Source organism: Eleutherodactylus coqui, chromosome 11 (assembly GCF_035609145.1).
Source record: "Eleutherodactylus coqui strain aEleCoq1 chromosome 11, aEleCoq1.hap1, whole genome shotgun sequence".
Taxonomy (NCBI): Eukaryota; Metazoa; Chordata; class Amphibia; order Anura; family Eleutherodactylidae; genus Eleutherodactylus; species Eleutherodactylus coqui.
In genome coordinates this window covers 37,553,665-37,566,794 of record NC_089847.1, presented here as the reverse complement: position 1 = coordinate 37,566,794, position 13,130 = coordinate 37,553,665, and the positions used below count along the sequence as shown (strand labels likewise).

General features: G+C 42.5%; 1 protein-coding gene across 3 annotated transcripts in view; it reads right to left on the bottom strand.

Moving 5' to 3' along the window:
* Positions 1-1,287: 1,287 nt before the first annotated feature.
* The window catches only part of LOC136582680 (hydroxysteroid dehydrogenase-like protein 1), a 29,163-nt gene continuing 17,320 nt past the window's right edge, over positions 1,288-13,130 (bottom strand). For all 3 annotated transcript variants that reach the window (XM_066583865.1, XM_066583864.1, XM_066583863.1), the window contains 4 exons: positions 8,268-8,523; positions 5,977-6,422; positions 3,840-4,067; positions 1,288-2,563 (listed from right to left, as the gene is read on the bottom strand). In XM_066583865.1, coding sequence (XP_066439962.1) covers positions 2,459-2,563; positions 3,840-4,067; positions 5,977-6,422; positions 8,268-8,523 — 1,035 coding nt within the window. In that variant the 3' untranslated portion in view covers positions 1,288-2,458. The remainder of the gene's footprint in view (positions 2,564-3,839; positions 4,068-5,976; positions 6,423-8,267; positions 8,524-13,130) is intronic.

The window sequence follows — 13,130 nt, the reverse complement described above, 5'->3', positions numbered from 1 at the left end:
CTATTAAGAGAATATACACATCAGAAAGCTTCCAGAAAAGAACTCTGATTAGCTGTGTAGCCCATTGTAATAGTGGTAGAAAGACCAGCAGCCCTCTTGGGAGTGCGACACAGCCCTGTTCAGTGTGATGTAGTAAACAGTAAGGCAGAGGGGCGACACAGAGCGTCTTGAAGTAGTTGTGGCCTTATATTGAGAAAAGCAGCAAAGCACACTTTCATCTGCCGAAATAGCGGCCAGCAGAGGAACTTAGACACTTTAGAAAAACTTAAGAAGAGAATTGCTCTAGTAACATTTGGTGATTCCTTACTGAATATTTGGTGATGGACTCTACCTGAATTTAAAGAATTTAAAAAAGACAAAAATTATGATGATTGCAAAAAGTTGCCAAATTCAAATCATAAGCGGCATTGAGACCATAGACTGTGTGCAAGACTTTATCTTCCTTGTTTCAAAATTCACCAGGATGGAGAATCTATGCCAGATACAACATAGGATAGCATTGGGGCGAAGCACAATGCTAAACATGGACAGAAATCTGGAAAAGTAGGGATATAGGCATACCAACTATATGAAGGATAGTGAAAATCATTGTTTTCCCCGTAGGAAAGGATGTGAAAGCTCTACTGCGAAAAAAAGGAGGATTGATGCGTTTGAGCTGTAGTGCTGGTAAAAGCTGCTCCGTATACCCTGGAGGGCGAGAGTAACAAATAGAGAAGTCCTGAATCGTCTAAGACCTGATATATCGCTGGAAGGCAAGATGATCGGGATCAGGTTCACGGAATTTGGCTATTTAATGCATGCAGGGTCACCAAAAAAATCTATAATGCTTGGACAGATCAGTGGCAAAAGAGGACCTAGCTGCCAAAGAACACGATGGCTGATACTGTCAAAGCTGATACTGTGATACACAGATATCACACAACTGAAAGAAGCAGTGCAAAATCGAAAAACATGGAGGAAGCTCTCCTTTAAGGTCAACGAGGGACGTGAATAATTAAATAGCTAACAACAGCTACTGAATATTTCTGCAGTAACCGGGTCCTGAGTGGCCTCAGTTCAAGTTTACAACCTACCTTGTTCTGCAAAGATTTGGATTTTGTAACCAATTTGAACGTATGCTTAACAAAATCTCATTTGCTCTGATCCTGCTCACTATAGAATGTGCTGAGAAAGAAATGTATTCACAGCAAAGTAGAAGTACTTGAACCACAAGTTATTAACCTCTCAAGAGATAATCAAGGCAACATGACTATCAATCTGATACAGAGGCTTAATACGTTCTGCATACATTTTGAATACCAGAAGAAAACCAATTTTACTAGAAACACTAACAATTATTACACCAGTCTGGTGTATAAGTGGCGTTAGAGAAGTTTCCCGCAACGATTCTCTCACTGAACGTCCAGAGACCAATCAGCATCCAGTGGGGAGTCTTCTTCCGGTTCTCTTCTAGGTCTCTCCCATAGGCTATGAGCTGCATGTTGTGTTCGTTGATTGTCTAGGTTGTTGAGGTGTTGTTCTGAATATATCCGACAAAGTTACAAAAATTTGCGCCAAAGAGTCTCTTTTGTAAGGTGGATTGTAGGAAAGGCCATGACACTTTACTGAATGCCTTTTCTGCGTCTAAACTCAGTAGAAGCATTTGGGGAGCATGTGAGTAGTATACTGTCCATACCTTATATCAAGCCACCCACTTTTGGAAAGTGACAGGTGCCACGCCCCCTTCCCATGACTTTTGACCCTCCCCCTTCGGCGCACCAGCTGTCCGTCATCTGGCGAATGGTGGAGGCCCATTCCGCATTCCAGGGGTGTGATGTGCATCAAGGCCCCCTATCCGCATTCCAGGCCTGTGACGTATCATGAGACACACTTTAGAATAAAGTGTGTCTCATGATAATCAAGGGCCTTATTATATTTATAGCCTGACTTGATGTTATATACCATTCAAGTCACCTTAATCAAGGGCCTTATTATATTTATAGTCTGACTTGATGTTATATACCATTCAAGTTGCCTTATGAGTATAAGGCTTAATATATAGAATGCATTTCCATCTCCTAATAGCAAGGATTGCCAATTTATTGCTGAGACTGCGCATGCGCACTGTCTTGCTGCGAGTGTTCATATGCTATTGCAGCGATACAGCAAGCATGCCCAGTCTGGGCAGTAGCTCGGCACTCCCTGCTAGGCTATGAACGTCACTAGTGATGTAGAGTACAATGCCTTGCAGGAAGGAAACTGCAGGGAATGGATGCTTCATCACCAGAAGAAGAAGTATCGGCCGGCTGGAGGTGCAGTGACTCAGAGGACGGGCTGCAGGACCCAGGAGAAGATTGTCGGGGAGAAGATGCAGTAAGAAGATGGCCTTTGAAAGAATAGGTAAATATTGATTTTTTTCTAATGACAGAACCCCTTTAACAAACGATGAAAAATAAACTTGGATGAAGATCTGTGTATCTCAGATATGTTTTTTCCTGGATAGGTACTCTGCTCGAAATTTCTTGCATAGAAAGGTCCACAAAAGCACCCAAAGACATTCTGGCATCCAGCATCCTAAGGATAACTGAAAAAAGGTTTCATTAGAAAAATCCTTATTTTTGTTATTACAATATGAAGTATAGAAAGCTTCTATTCATCTCTTTGATGCCGGAAGCAGCCGAAAACTAGCCAACATAGCCGAGGGGGTACAGCGCTCACCCAGGTAAGCGCTGCAGCTCCTTATTCTAGCAATCAGTGGGTGTCTCAGCAGTGGGACCTCCACTGATCAAAACTTATGACATGTCGAAAGTTTTCTGAAAGTACAAGTACTCTTTAACTAAGTTCTAGTTAGAGAAAACTGCCCATACTTATTTGTCCAGTATCTTCTATGTTTGACTCAGAACAGCTCAGAAGTTCAAAGCTTGGCTTCAAATTTTTTTCGAATTTCCAGTAGCGTTAGTTACAACGCCAAATACAACAGACAGAAAAACAACGTAAGCTTTTTCAGCAGATCATAATGTGTGGGTATAAGTTATATCCATCAGAGGAAAACAGGCTAAATAACCTTTGATATTCGCCACTGCTGTTTGTCTCCACTGTCTCAACGCCCAGATGTGGAGGCTGCAGGCTTTACAGTCTGGACTGTTATTTCTGTAATTTACATACAAATAACAGGCACTTAGAGCACACTGATAGGCCTGATAAGTGCGCAGCAGCTCTTTAAAGGGGTTGTCCGGTTCTATTTATAATAGGCCATCAATAGTAGATCCGTGGGGACCTGCTGCTTGGGACCCATGCTGATCAGCTGTTCGCTGGGCCTGTATGCTCATGCACTGAGCTGATTTTTGCAGGAAGCTGACAGCTCTGTTCCCACTGCAGTGGCCAGGTTTGGTATTACAGGCAAAGTTCCTAATGAAGTGAATAAGGGCGTGTAATACCAAGACTGACCTCTGCAGTGGGAATGGAGCGGTCTGCTTCCTGCAATAGGCAATAGATCCCTGCCAATCTACTATTGATGACCTTTCCTGATGCTAAGCCATCAATGGTTTACAACTGGACATACCCTTTAAACAGAGACAATCTTCTGTCCTCAGTAGAATGGTTTGTGAGTTACTGAGCATGCCCAGAAGTCCTCCTATTGAGATGAATTGAAGAGCAGTGGCCTGGAGGTAGTCTTCTTGACACCTAGCTGTACACAGTGAGATTAGAATAGACAAGACATCTCCTGCAGCACTGTGTTTTGGACACAAGTGCTCCATTTCACTTATTAGACACGAAGAACATTGATGAATATGATGGTAATACCTGTTTAATGTCTCTGTGTTCCCTTTTTGTCCTTATCTGACATTCACCATATTTACCTGGATGGAGTGAGACCAGTGTCCTGTTGTATTCAGTGATACTCCGATTGTTCTTACAGCACTGTACACATACTCTTTCGCTAGTAGTACCAACAAGGACTTTTTCCTGAAGCCTTCAGCAAACTCTACCATCTTTGTGACCACAACAAAAGGAGTCAGGTTCTGTATAAATATTCCCTGGGAAGCATATTCATATTGCAAAGAGCTGGTGAACCTCTCCAGAAAAGCCTGAAAGAAAAGATAGAATTGACTACTGTATATAAATCTATGAAATAGTGTTACAAAACACATACCTAAAATTATGAAGTAAACGATAACTCATGCAGTAACATAGTCCAGATAAGTGTACAGCTGTAGCAAAGTTTGAACTGAGACTTAGATGGACACTAACTCGTCATACAACATCTGCTCATCTAACAGCCTTTGTGTAATCATTAATCTTGTAATATACTTGCATAAATAGTTTTTCGGTTTTGCCACTGAAAATCAAGTTTGAAGTACTGCGACCAGGGGTCTCCCTTCCAGCACTTTTGCAAACCACTGCCTGTCATTAGGGATATGGCTTCTCTAGTAACAGGGACATGGAGACATTCTAGTTACTACATGCAACAGAGGGCCAGACATTTAGATACTGCCTTGCAGCTGATTGGAGCAGGGACATGCAAGGCAGCATGGAAAGTGTGAGAGAGGAAGTTGTGGCCAATACAGTACCAGCAGAAATGCTGGCTTAGAACACCCCTCCACCTGCAAACAGCAGGGCAGCAGAAAGATAGGAAAATCTACATAGAAAACTGAATAATAGAGCTCAAACTGGGTGCAAACAGCACAAAAACAGCATCCAGTGAGGATCTGGGCTGCTTTTGAAAATGTCTTGAAGCCTCAGGTACGCTTTAATACCTAGCTAACATACACTTAGTTCCTTTATGGACATAGTCGAGATCTAGTTCAGCCACCTACTCCTTTGTTTTAAAGTTTCTTTGTACTGTTTTTAGCACATATGTGTTAATAAAGTATGCAATTTATTATTTTGTGTTTGGGAGGGTATAACCATTAGGCTCTTCTCTTGCCTCTGGCAATTTTCTTGGTAATTGTTTGTTTAGCCAGGTATACCCTATGGCTGTCTCCTTTCTTTAAAATTTGTCTTGAGACTGGAGGTGAAGAGTTATATCATATGAGGTTTGTCCTCTTCTCGGTTCATTTGCTGCTCCTGAGGCTACTTTTCATATGTGCAAGATGTTCGCTGTGATCCTTAGGCTACATAATGTACAATGGGCACTCGTGGTGCATTGGTAGTCTAAGATATCACACACTGCTCTGATTGGCCAGTGCTGCTCACATGAACAGCACATGCCAATCAAGAAGCACCATGCACTGACTACCAAGGAACAGTTTGCATCGAGTGGTTTACCAGAGTGCCATGGCCATGTTGTAAGAATGAAGAGGACCCTCAGAAACAAGAAGATCCAGGAGAGAAAAGGAAGGCACCAGGTAATATAACACTCCCAAGATAAATTTTGTCCAGGGACTTGAGGGTTCCTTTTACACTGCAATGTAACAAGGAGGCACAGATATTTTTCTCACAAGTTTCATATAAGAACAATTTTGGTATGTTCTATTTATTGTCGTATTATGAAGTCATTCTCCCTATAGAGATGCATTGTTTCTAGGGGAAAATACAGTGCTATACAGAGATACCATATGGAGACTCATGGGAGTGCTAATGGATCTGTAACAGGGAACTGTAGAGACTTTGTGTACCACAGTACAGGCTTTGCCAGGTGCATGAAGCATTCATACATGTACAGTCCCATGACTTTATTTAACAAGAACTTATACTTTTACATTTGCAATAGATAGAGTGAATCACAATATAAAAAAGATTCAATAGGCTGATGAAGGGGGCGAGATATCCCGAAAGCTTGCTCGCTGTAACATCATGCATTTGTTAGCCATTAAAAGGCATCATATCTACAAGATTACTTGGTTTCTCTCAATGAGAACAATCACACATTATCACAATGTATGGCACTCTTTTCTTTACCAGAGAAACAAAAGGGACCAGTGCACACAAACGTTATCACATCTATTGTGACATAAAACACTAATCAGATTAAGGTTTATAGCTTAAAAAAAATACCTTGGAGGCAACATACACTGTTCCCAGGGGCAAAGGTTTATAACTTAATGCTGAGGCCACATTGATTATTGCTCCCCTCTTCCGTTGTAACATACCAGGCAGCACTACATAAACCATCATTATAGCAGCGGTAATGTTGACATTGATGATCTCCAAACTTTTTTCTTCTGGTACTTCAAGGAGGTAGGTTGGATACTCATAAAATACTCCTGCATTGTTCACCAGAATCCCAACATCTACATCTCTCAGAGCCTCCTTAATGGGCTCGAAGACCTCTGGGCCTTTGCTGAAATCGGCAACTATGAAACGAGTTTTCACTCTGTAGGTTGAAGATATGGATTCAGACACATTTTGGAGCTTTTCAGTGCTGCGGCCTAATAAGATGATGTTTACACCATGACTGGCCAACTCCTCGGCGTAGGCTTTGCCAATACCATCTGAAGCTCCTGGGGGGAAAAAAAAACACACACCACATTTTTACTGTATGAAAAGATGAATATTTACCAGATTAAAGCATTTTAAAACTGTTCTCAACACACAGACCACAACATTCCTAACATAACAGTTTGTAAGGCTGGAAATACACATATGTCCATCTAGTTCAGCTATTTTCCTTCAATGTTGATCCAGAGGAAGGCAAAAAACCTTCCTCACCCAATGTCCATCAGAATAATTTCTTGGATCAACAATCCTTCTGAAGTAGTCAGTGACTATAACATGTAATATTGTATCTGTCAAGAGAGACATCCAGGCCTATCTTGTACTTTTTTTTAGCGAGTTCACCATCACTACGTCCTCAGGCGAAGAGCTCGATAGTCTCACTGCTCTTACAGTAAAGAACCCCCTTCTATGTTGGTGTAGAAACCTTCTTTCCGTTAGATGTAGAAAATGCCCCCTTGTTACAGTCACAGTCCTGGGTATAAATCTTATTACGTTCATCATGCACATTGCGATATTACTGATCAAACTACTAACGACCACTTGTCTGTTAATATGTATGTGTGTGGGTGTTTCTCATGCTCCTGCCATGATGACATCATCGCAGGTCTTACAGCATATATAAAACACAAAGCCTGACTGACAAAAGAAAAACAAAGTTAGGGACCTTGGAAGGGGAGGAAAAAATAACAAAATGAAAATACAAGTAAGCCGTTATTATCTCAGACACAACTTAGTGGTCCCGACAGGAGACATCCTCCTACCGCCACCACAGAGATTCGGTGAGCTGAAGGACCTGAGGTGATGTCACTTGAATGTGACCAGCACTGCTGTAGGAGGAGCCATTCTGCAGTTTGGTAGAAAGTACTGTGTACTGGATAAGCTGACAGCAGCTGTGATGATGTCACCATTATGTGATCACCTGTGTGGGTGGAGTCAGGGATCACATGATCAGGGGCTGATCACTGTATTCAGGAGTCTGCTGTGCTGGAAATCAGGATGGATGTAGATGTACTACAGCTGTGTGTGTAATGTGTGGGAATCAGGATGTATGTAGTAGAGCTGTTTGAGTAATGCGTGTGAATTGGGATGGATGTAGTAGAGCTGTTTGCATCATGTCTGGGAATCAAGATGAATGAAGTATGGCTGTGTGTGTGAATCAGGATGCATGTAGTAGAGGTGTGTGCATCATTTGTGGGAATCATGATGGATATAGTAGAGCTGGGTGTGCGATGTATGGGAATCAGGATAGATGCAGTAGAGCTCTGTGTGCAATTTCTGAGAATTAGGATGGGTTAGTAGAGCTGTGTGTAATGTGTGGGAATCAGGATGGATATAGTAAAGCTGTGTGTGTGATATGTGTGGGAATCAGGATGGATGTAGTAGAGCTGTTTGTGTCATGTCTGGGGATCAGGATGAATGTAGTATGGCTGTGTGTGTAAATCAGGATGCATGTAGTAGACCTGTGTGTTTCATTTGTGGGAATCAAGATGGATGTAGTAGATATGTGTGTGCGAAGTATAGGTATCAGGATACAAGGAGGCATTTCATCATGGATTGCAGTGCCTAAGTCAACATAATAAGGAACCATAGAGACACTATGTAGCCATAAAGGATCTGTACACACAGCTTTATGGTGTATGCAGGAAGCCTACTAGTCCAGACTCATTCATCATCTTCTGCATGATGACCAAGTGGAATACATTTAAAATGGATTTATTCAGGGATTTCAGTATAATTTTCATGGAACTTTTAAGTTTCTATTACAAAATAATCCTTTATAAATTCAAATGCCCATATAAAATGAATAAATTATAAAGATATTCTGTATATTCCCTACCATTCTCACTTACCAGTGACTACTGCCCACTCTCCATATTGCAGTATTGTTTTGGTATTGCTAAAAATACGAGGGAAGATTTGATGTTTTATGAAACGGTAACATCCACTCAGCAAATTAAGACATTTCCACATTATGTAGCAGACTGCAACTACAGCCAGAATTTCCATATTATTGTGATAGGCTTGTGAAAGCTCTTTGGCTAGTGACAAGGTGATGTCGTTCACAGCATTTGCCAGCTTTGCAGTATTAAAGTCGTAGGGCGACATCTGAAACAGAAGAATAGAATGGAATTACTTGAAACATCTTTGTAGTACTATGATCTCAAAATAAATTGTATTTATATATATATATATATAGTAAATCCTTACTGGAAAATACAAATATATAGCAAATACTATTTAAAATGTATGTAAATTGGAAAAAATATAATGCCACTATAGTGCCATCTATTAACGTAGAATGTCAGCATCCTTATAAGTCAATGTCCAACCTTCTAACAGGTCTTGCAACATGGCTAAGGATATAAAGTAAGACAAACCATAATCTTCTGCATAACAGAAAGCTAGCCATGTACATACAGCTGTTTCAGGGTACTTGCCCCTCATCAGTGCACAGTAGGGTTTGTGTTGGCTGAGTAATATGATAAAGGTTGGGTTATGAATTGGGAGGGGTACTGTTTCTGTTTGACGACAGCGTTAAGTTGCATGTTATGTTGCAAGGTCTGTAAGAAAGTTGGACATTGACTTATAAGGAAATTACCTTTTAATAGGCAGCGGTACAGTGGCATAATACTATTTTCCATGTGTCTACCATATTTCCCAGGAAAGCATTGCATGGCCTATAAGTCTCTCTACGCCTACTTGGCACTATTCACTGTCCTCAAGTAGAAACAGTATGCCTCCTGGCCTTAAAATCTAAATATGATCTATTTTACCAACTCCATTCCAAGATGTGTGCACATGGCTAAATTCTCAAAAAATATACTTTTTACAAAAATGCTAGATTTTCACCTAATTAATAATGCACAATTTATTCCACAACAAAGAGTAAAGAATTGAGAAAAAAACATGAAAAATTTAAAAAGCATCCCGTTTTTCTACTAAAGCACCCTGAATGCTCAGTCCACCCCAATGATATTCTGCAGGTGCTCGGTGGAAACTCCTTGTATTACTGACAAGCATAAATGCATGATCCCTATTTTTTGGAATGCTGAATGGGGTGCGATCATGCAGAAACAAACACTCTACATGTGAAGCCTGAGGTTGTTATCAAAGGTGCTGTCAGTGGAGCAGCTCATCTGAGATAGCCATGTCAGAACACAGCAATGTGTTCACAGGCTCTTCACAGGGTGGTGCCTGTTTGCTGTGCTCGGATGGCTCGCTGTACTCCACTGGGCTCATCCGGGATCTCAATGCAGAAGAGAACACAGATGACAGAGCCGCATGCATCACATATAGGAAAGTATCAGCTTCTCTACTAAGGCTGGAGACAATAAAAACTACACGTTTCAGAGCCACACCGTCCCCTTCCTCAGATCTGTCGCTAGTGGCACAATACACAGATACTGCCCTATAAGTACAAATGTAGCAATTGTCAACATGGCTGTTGCATCATGGTATAAAACTCCATTTACAGCATTGTTTTACATTACATTTAAGTTATCAGAACACTTTAAATTCTAAGTGAATGTCTGCTACATCTGTACACAGAGCGAAAATCATGATGCCAACACTCTGCCAACATTAAGATACTTTAGTTTAATGAGGAAGGAGTAAACACGTTCTGCATATATTTATATTGGCCGGTAGTTCAGGATCACATGTTGATGTAACAGCCCCGGGGTTTGATGCCAAGTAGGAGTTTTGCCTGAAGCAAAAGGAGAAATAACAGATATAACTATTTTCCTTTAGCCAGGCTCAAACGGCCGTAGTATAAAATGCAGCGTTTTACTGCAGTCTGGATCGTCATATCACTGCGTATGGCAGGGATTTTTGCCTGCGTATAACAGCGTATCTCACACAAGCTGTCATGTATAGGATTCCAGGTTTCCTTTTTTTTCCTTTAATTTCCCTTTGTCACTTTCCGATATTGCGTATAAATGCCGTTCATACACACCCATAGAGAGTAATAGGGCTGTCTCGCATGTGATACACCGTAAAATAGAACATGCTGCGCTGTTTTTTACGAGCATATTTTACACAATGAAAAAATGTTAGTGTGGGTGTAACAGCAAAAATCAGTGTATTTGAATTGCCGCGATGCACCGTGTATTATACATTCATACATCGTGCATGTAATACGCAGTTCAAATACGCTTATGTTAGACTGGCCTTTGAAAGAGCATTGGATTTCACAAAAAAAGCGGTGTTTTACAGCTTTGGAGTCTCTATGGAGCCTTGGTGGCTCTATAGTCAGACAACCATTCACTTCAACAGCCAAGCCACGCCACGCCCCCAACCCCATGGCTTATTTTGGTGTATTATACACCAAAATAAGCCATGGAAGTAAATGGGTCAGTGCAAATGCACAGTGAATACACAGGAAGTCTGCATATTTTCATCAAAAAACAATGGTCCGTCTGGTTATTTGTATGCATATGTTAATACATTGACAAGATTTTGTGTTAAGGTGGGACAAAGATGCTCTAGATTTCCATGATGCTTAGCGTTCAGGTCAGGATACCAGCAATCTGGCTAGGACCCTCATCCATATTACAGATGCATAAATGAGGCAGTAATACAGTCAAATGAAAGTGAACTTAAGCTGACCCACAAGACACAGGAGAGGTACAAATTTACAAACAGGCTGTCAAAACTGCATATCATCACCAAAACCTCATCCCAACTGTGAATCAGCGTGGAGGTAACATTATTGGGGCCACTTTGCTGACTCAGGGCTTGGACAACTTGTGATCTGTGAGTAAACACAATGAATTCTAAGGTGTATCAAAACATTTTATGTTTCTATCTACAGTGTTCATTTGGCCAGGTTGATGGCAGCTGTGGGTGGACCTGCTTATATAGCCACCAGAGCTATCTGGAGAACCACGGCCTACACCTTGTCCTCCAGCTGTACTTTCACTACGTTATATACAGCGGTGGCCTACAGCAGCGAGCGCTGGCAGAGGTGCCCGGAGTGACACAGAAGGAAGCCCTCACCTTGCTCAAGCGTTAGGAGTTACGCCTCTTACTTATGCAAATGTCTGGTCCCAGATGGGTGAGGCTTATTTTCAACTGTGCTACTGTAGTGACCCAGAGTTTGGGGTTCCCTCCAGCATTTCAGAATACATGTTTTATGTCTGTCTTGTGTTATCGTCTTGTTTGTGGAATGCATCAGATTTATGTGTATTGGAGTTTGCAGACATGAAAGGCTTAATGTCTGGTGTTGTCTAGAAAATGTATCAATTTGTGTGTGTCAAAATGTGTGCACATGATGCAGAGAGATATAGGTCTGTAAGAGTCGGGAGTAGGAAGTAGGAGCGAGTAGAAGTCAAAGAGAGCCTGCTAATGGGAGTCCAGTGAGCAAGAGTCAGAAGGCGGTTGGTGAGCGGAGAGATGGAAGAAACCAAGCGATGGTCTGCTGCTCGTGTTTGGGCTCAGCCATTCTAGGGACCCTCCACATGGTCGCTGGTCTTGAAGAGAGTAAAAGCCCGGAAATGGTGGAAACGCATGGGTGTACAGTGCAGGTACTGCATGTATCCGGAGAAATAGAAACCACTTCTTAGCAGAAGAGTGAGTGTATGACAGTGGAGAGAGAGTTTTGCCAGGAGAAAGATGCAGCAGATAACTTAGACTGTGGATTATGCAAATGCCCCAAGAATCCTCACTGCTTCAACACTACAAATTGTTTCTGTACAAAGACTGTTTGATTGGCCTTAATTAAAAAAGTTTTAAGTAAACGGGCAGGACCGAATGTTCCTAGTGTGGGCTAATTAATTCTACCAGAGTGATCTGCTGCAGAGGACAGAACGTTGGTGTCACGAGTGACAAAACAGGACTTAAAGGGGTTGTCCGGCCATAAACATTAGGTCTCATTACTTCTGTTTGCCCAATACAATGCACTTTGTAATATACATTGTGCATTGTAAATTAGGCAAACAGAAGTTATTCACTTACCTTTTGGGATGCCCCCCCCCCTGTGTTGCTCCTCGGTTGCCATGGGTTCCGACAAGTCTCTTGTCCTCTTCTTGTCGGGATGACGGGGACACGCTTCTCCAGCACAGCTCTGCGCATGTGCAGAAGAACTTCAGCCGCTGGGAAGCTCAGTTCTGCCTGCAGGGGAGGCGTGGCTGCTGGCTCTTCATCTCCAAGGTAAGAATGAGTGGAGGGGCGGGCTCTGACGGGGGGGGGGGGGGGGGGTAGGGTGGAGAGGGAGAGATGGATGGATAGATGGATGTGTGCAATGGGGGGGGGTGCAATGATGTGTGTGTGTGTGTTCGTGGTGTCTGGAGACCCGGCTGTCAGAAGTCCCGGGGGAAAGGGGGGGTGGAGAGGGAGAGATGGATGGATGGATGGATGTGTGCAAGGGGGGGGGGTGCAGTGATGTGTGTGTGTGTGCAGGGACCCGGCTGACAGAAGTCGGGGGGGGGGGTCATTGTGAGGGGGGGGTCGCTATGGGAGGGGCACTATGAGGTAATGTGTGTGTGGGGAAATGTTTTGTTTTACTTTACTTTAGCAGGGTGGGGGGGCAGTAGGTAGCCTTGCAGTGGGGGGCTGCAGGAGAGTGTTCTCTCGGCTCTCCCCAGCCCCTCTCCATTCACTATACACTCATGTCAGGATTTTATCCTGAACCATGAGTGTATAAGTGTCCCCTGGCTACAACCCCTCTGAGTATAGTATGCAGCAGGGGGCGGGGCCTGGGCGGGGAGAGCCTG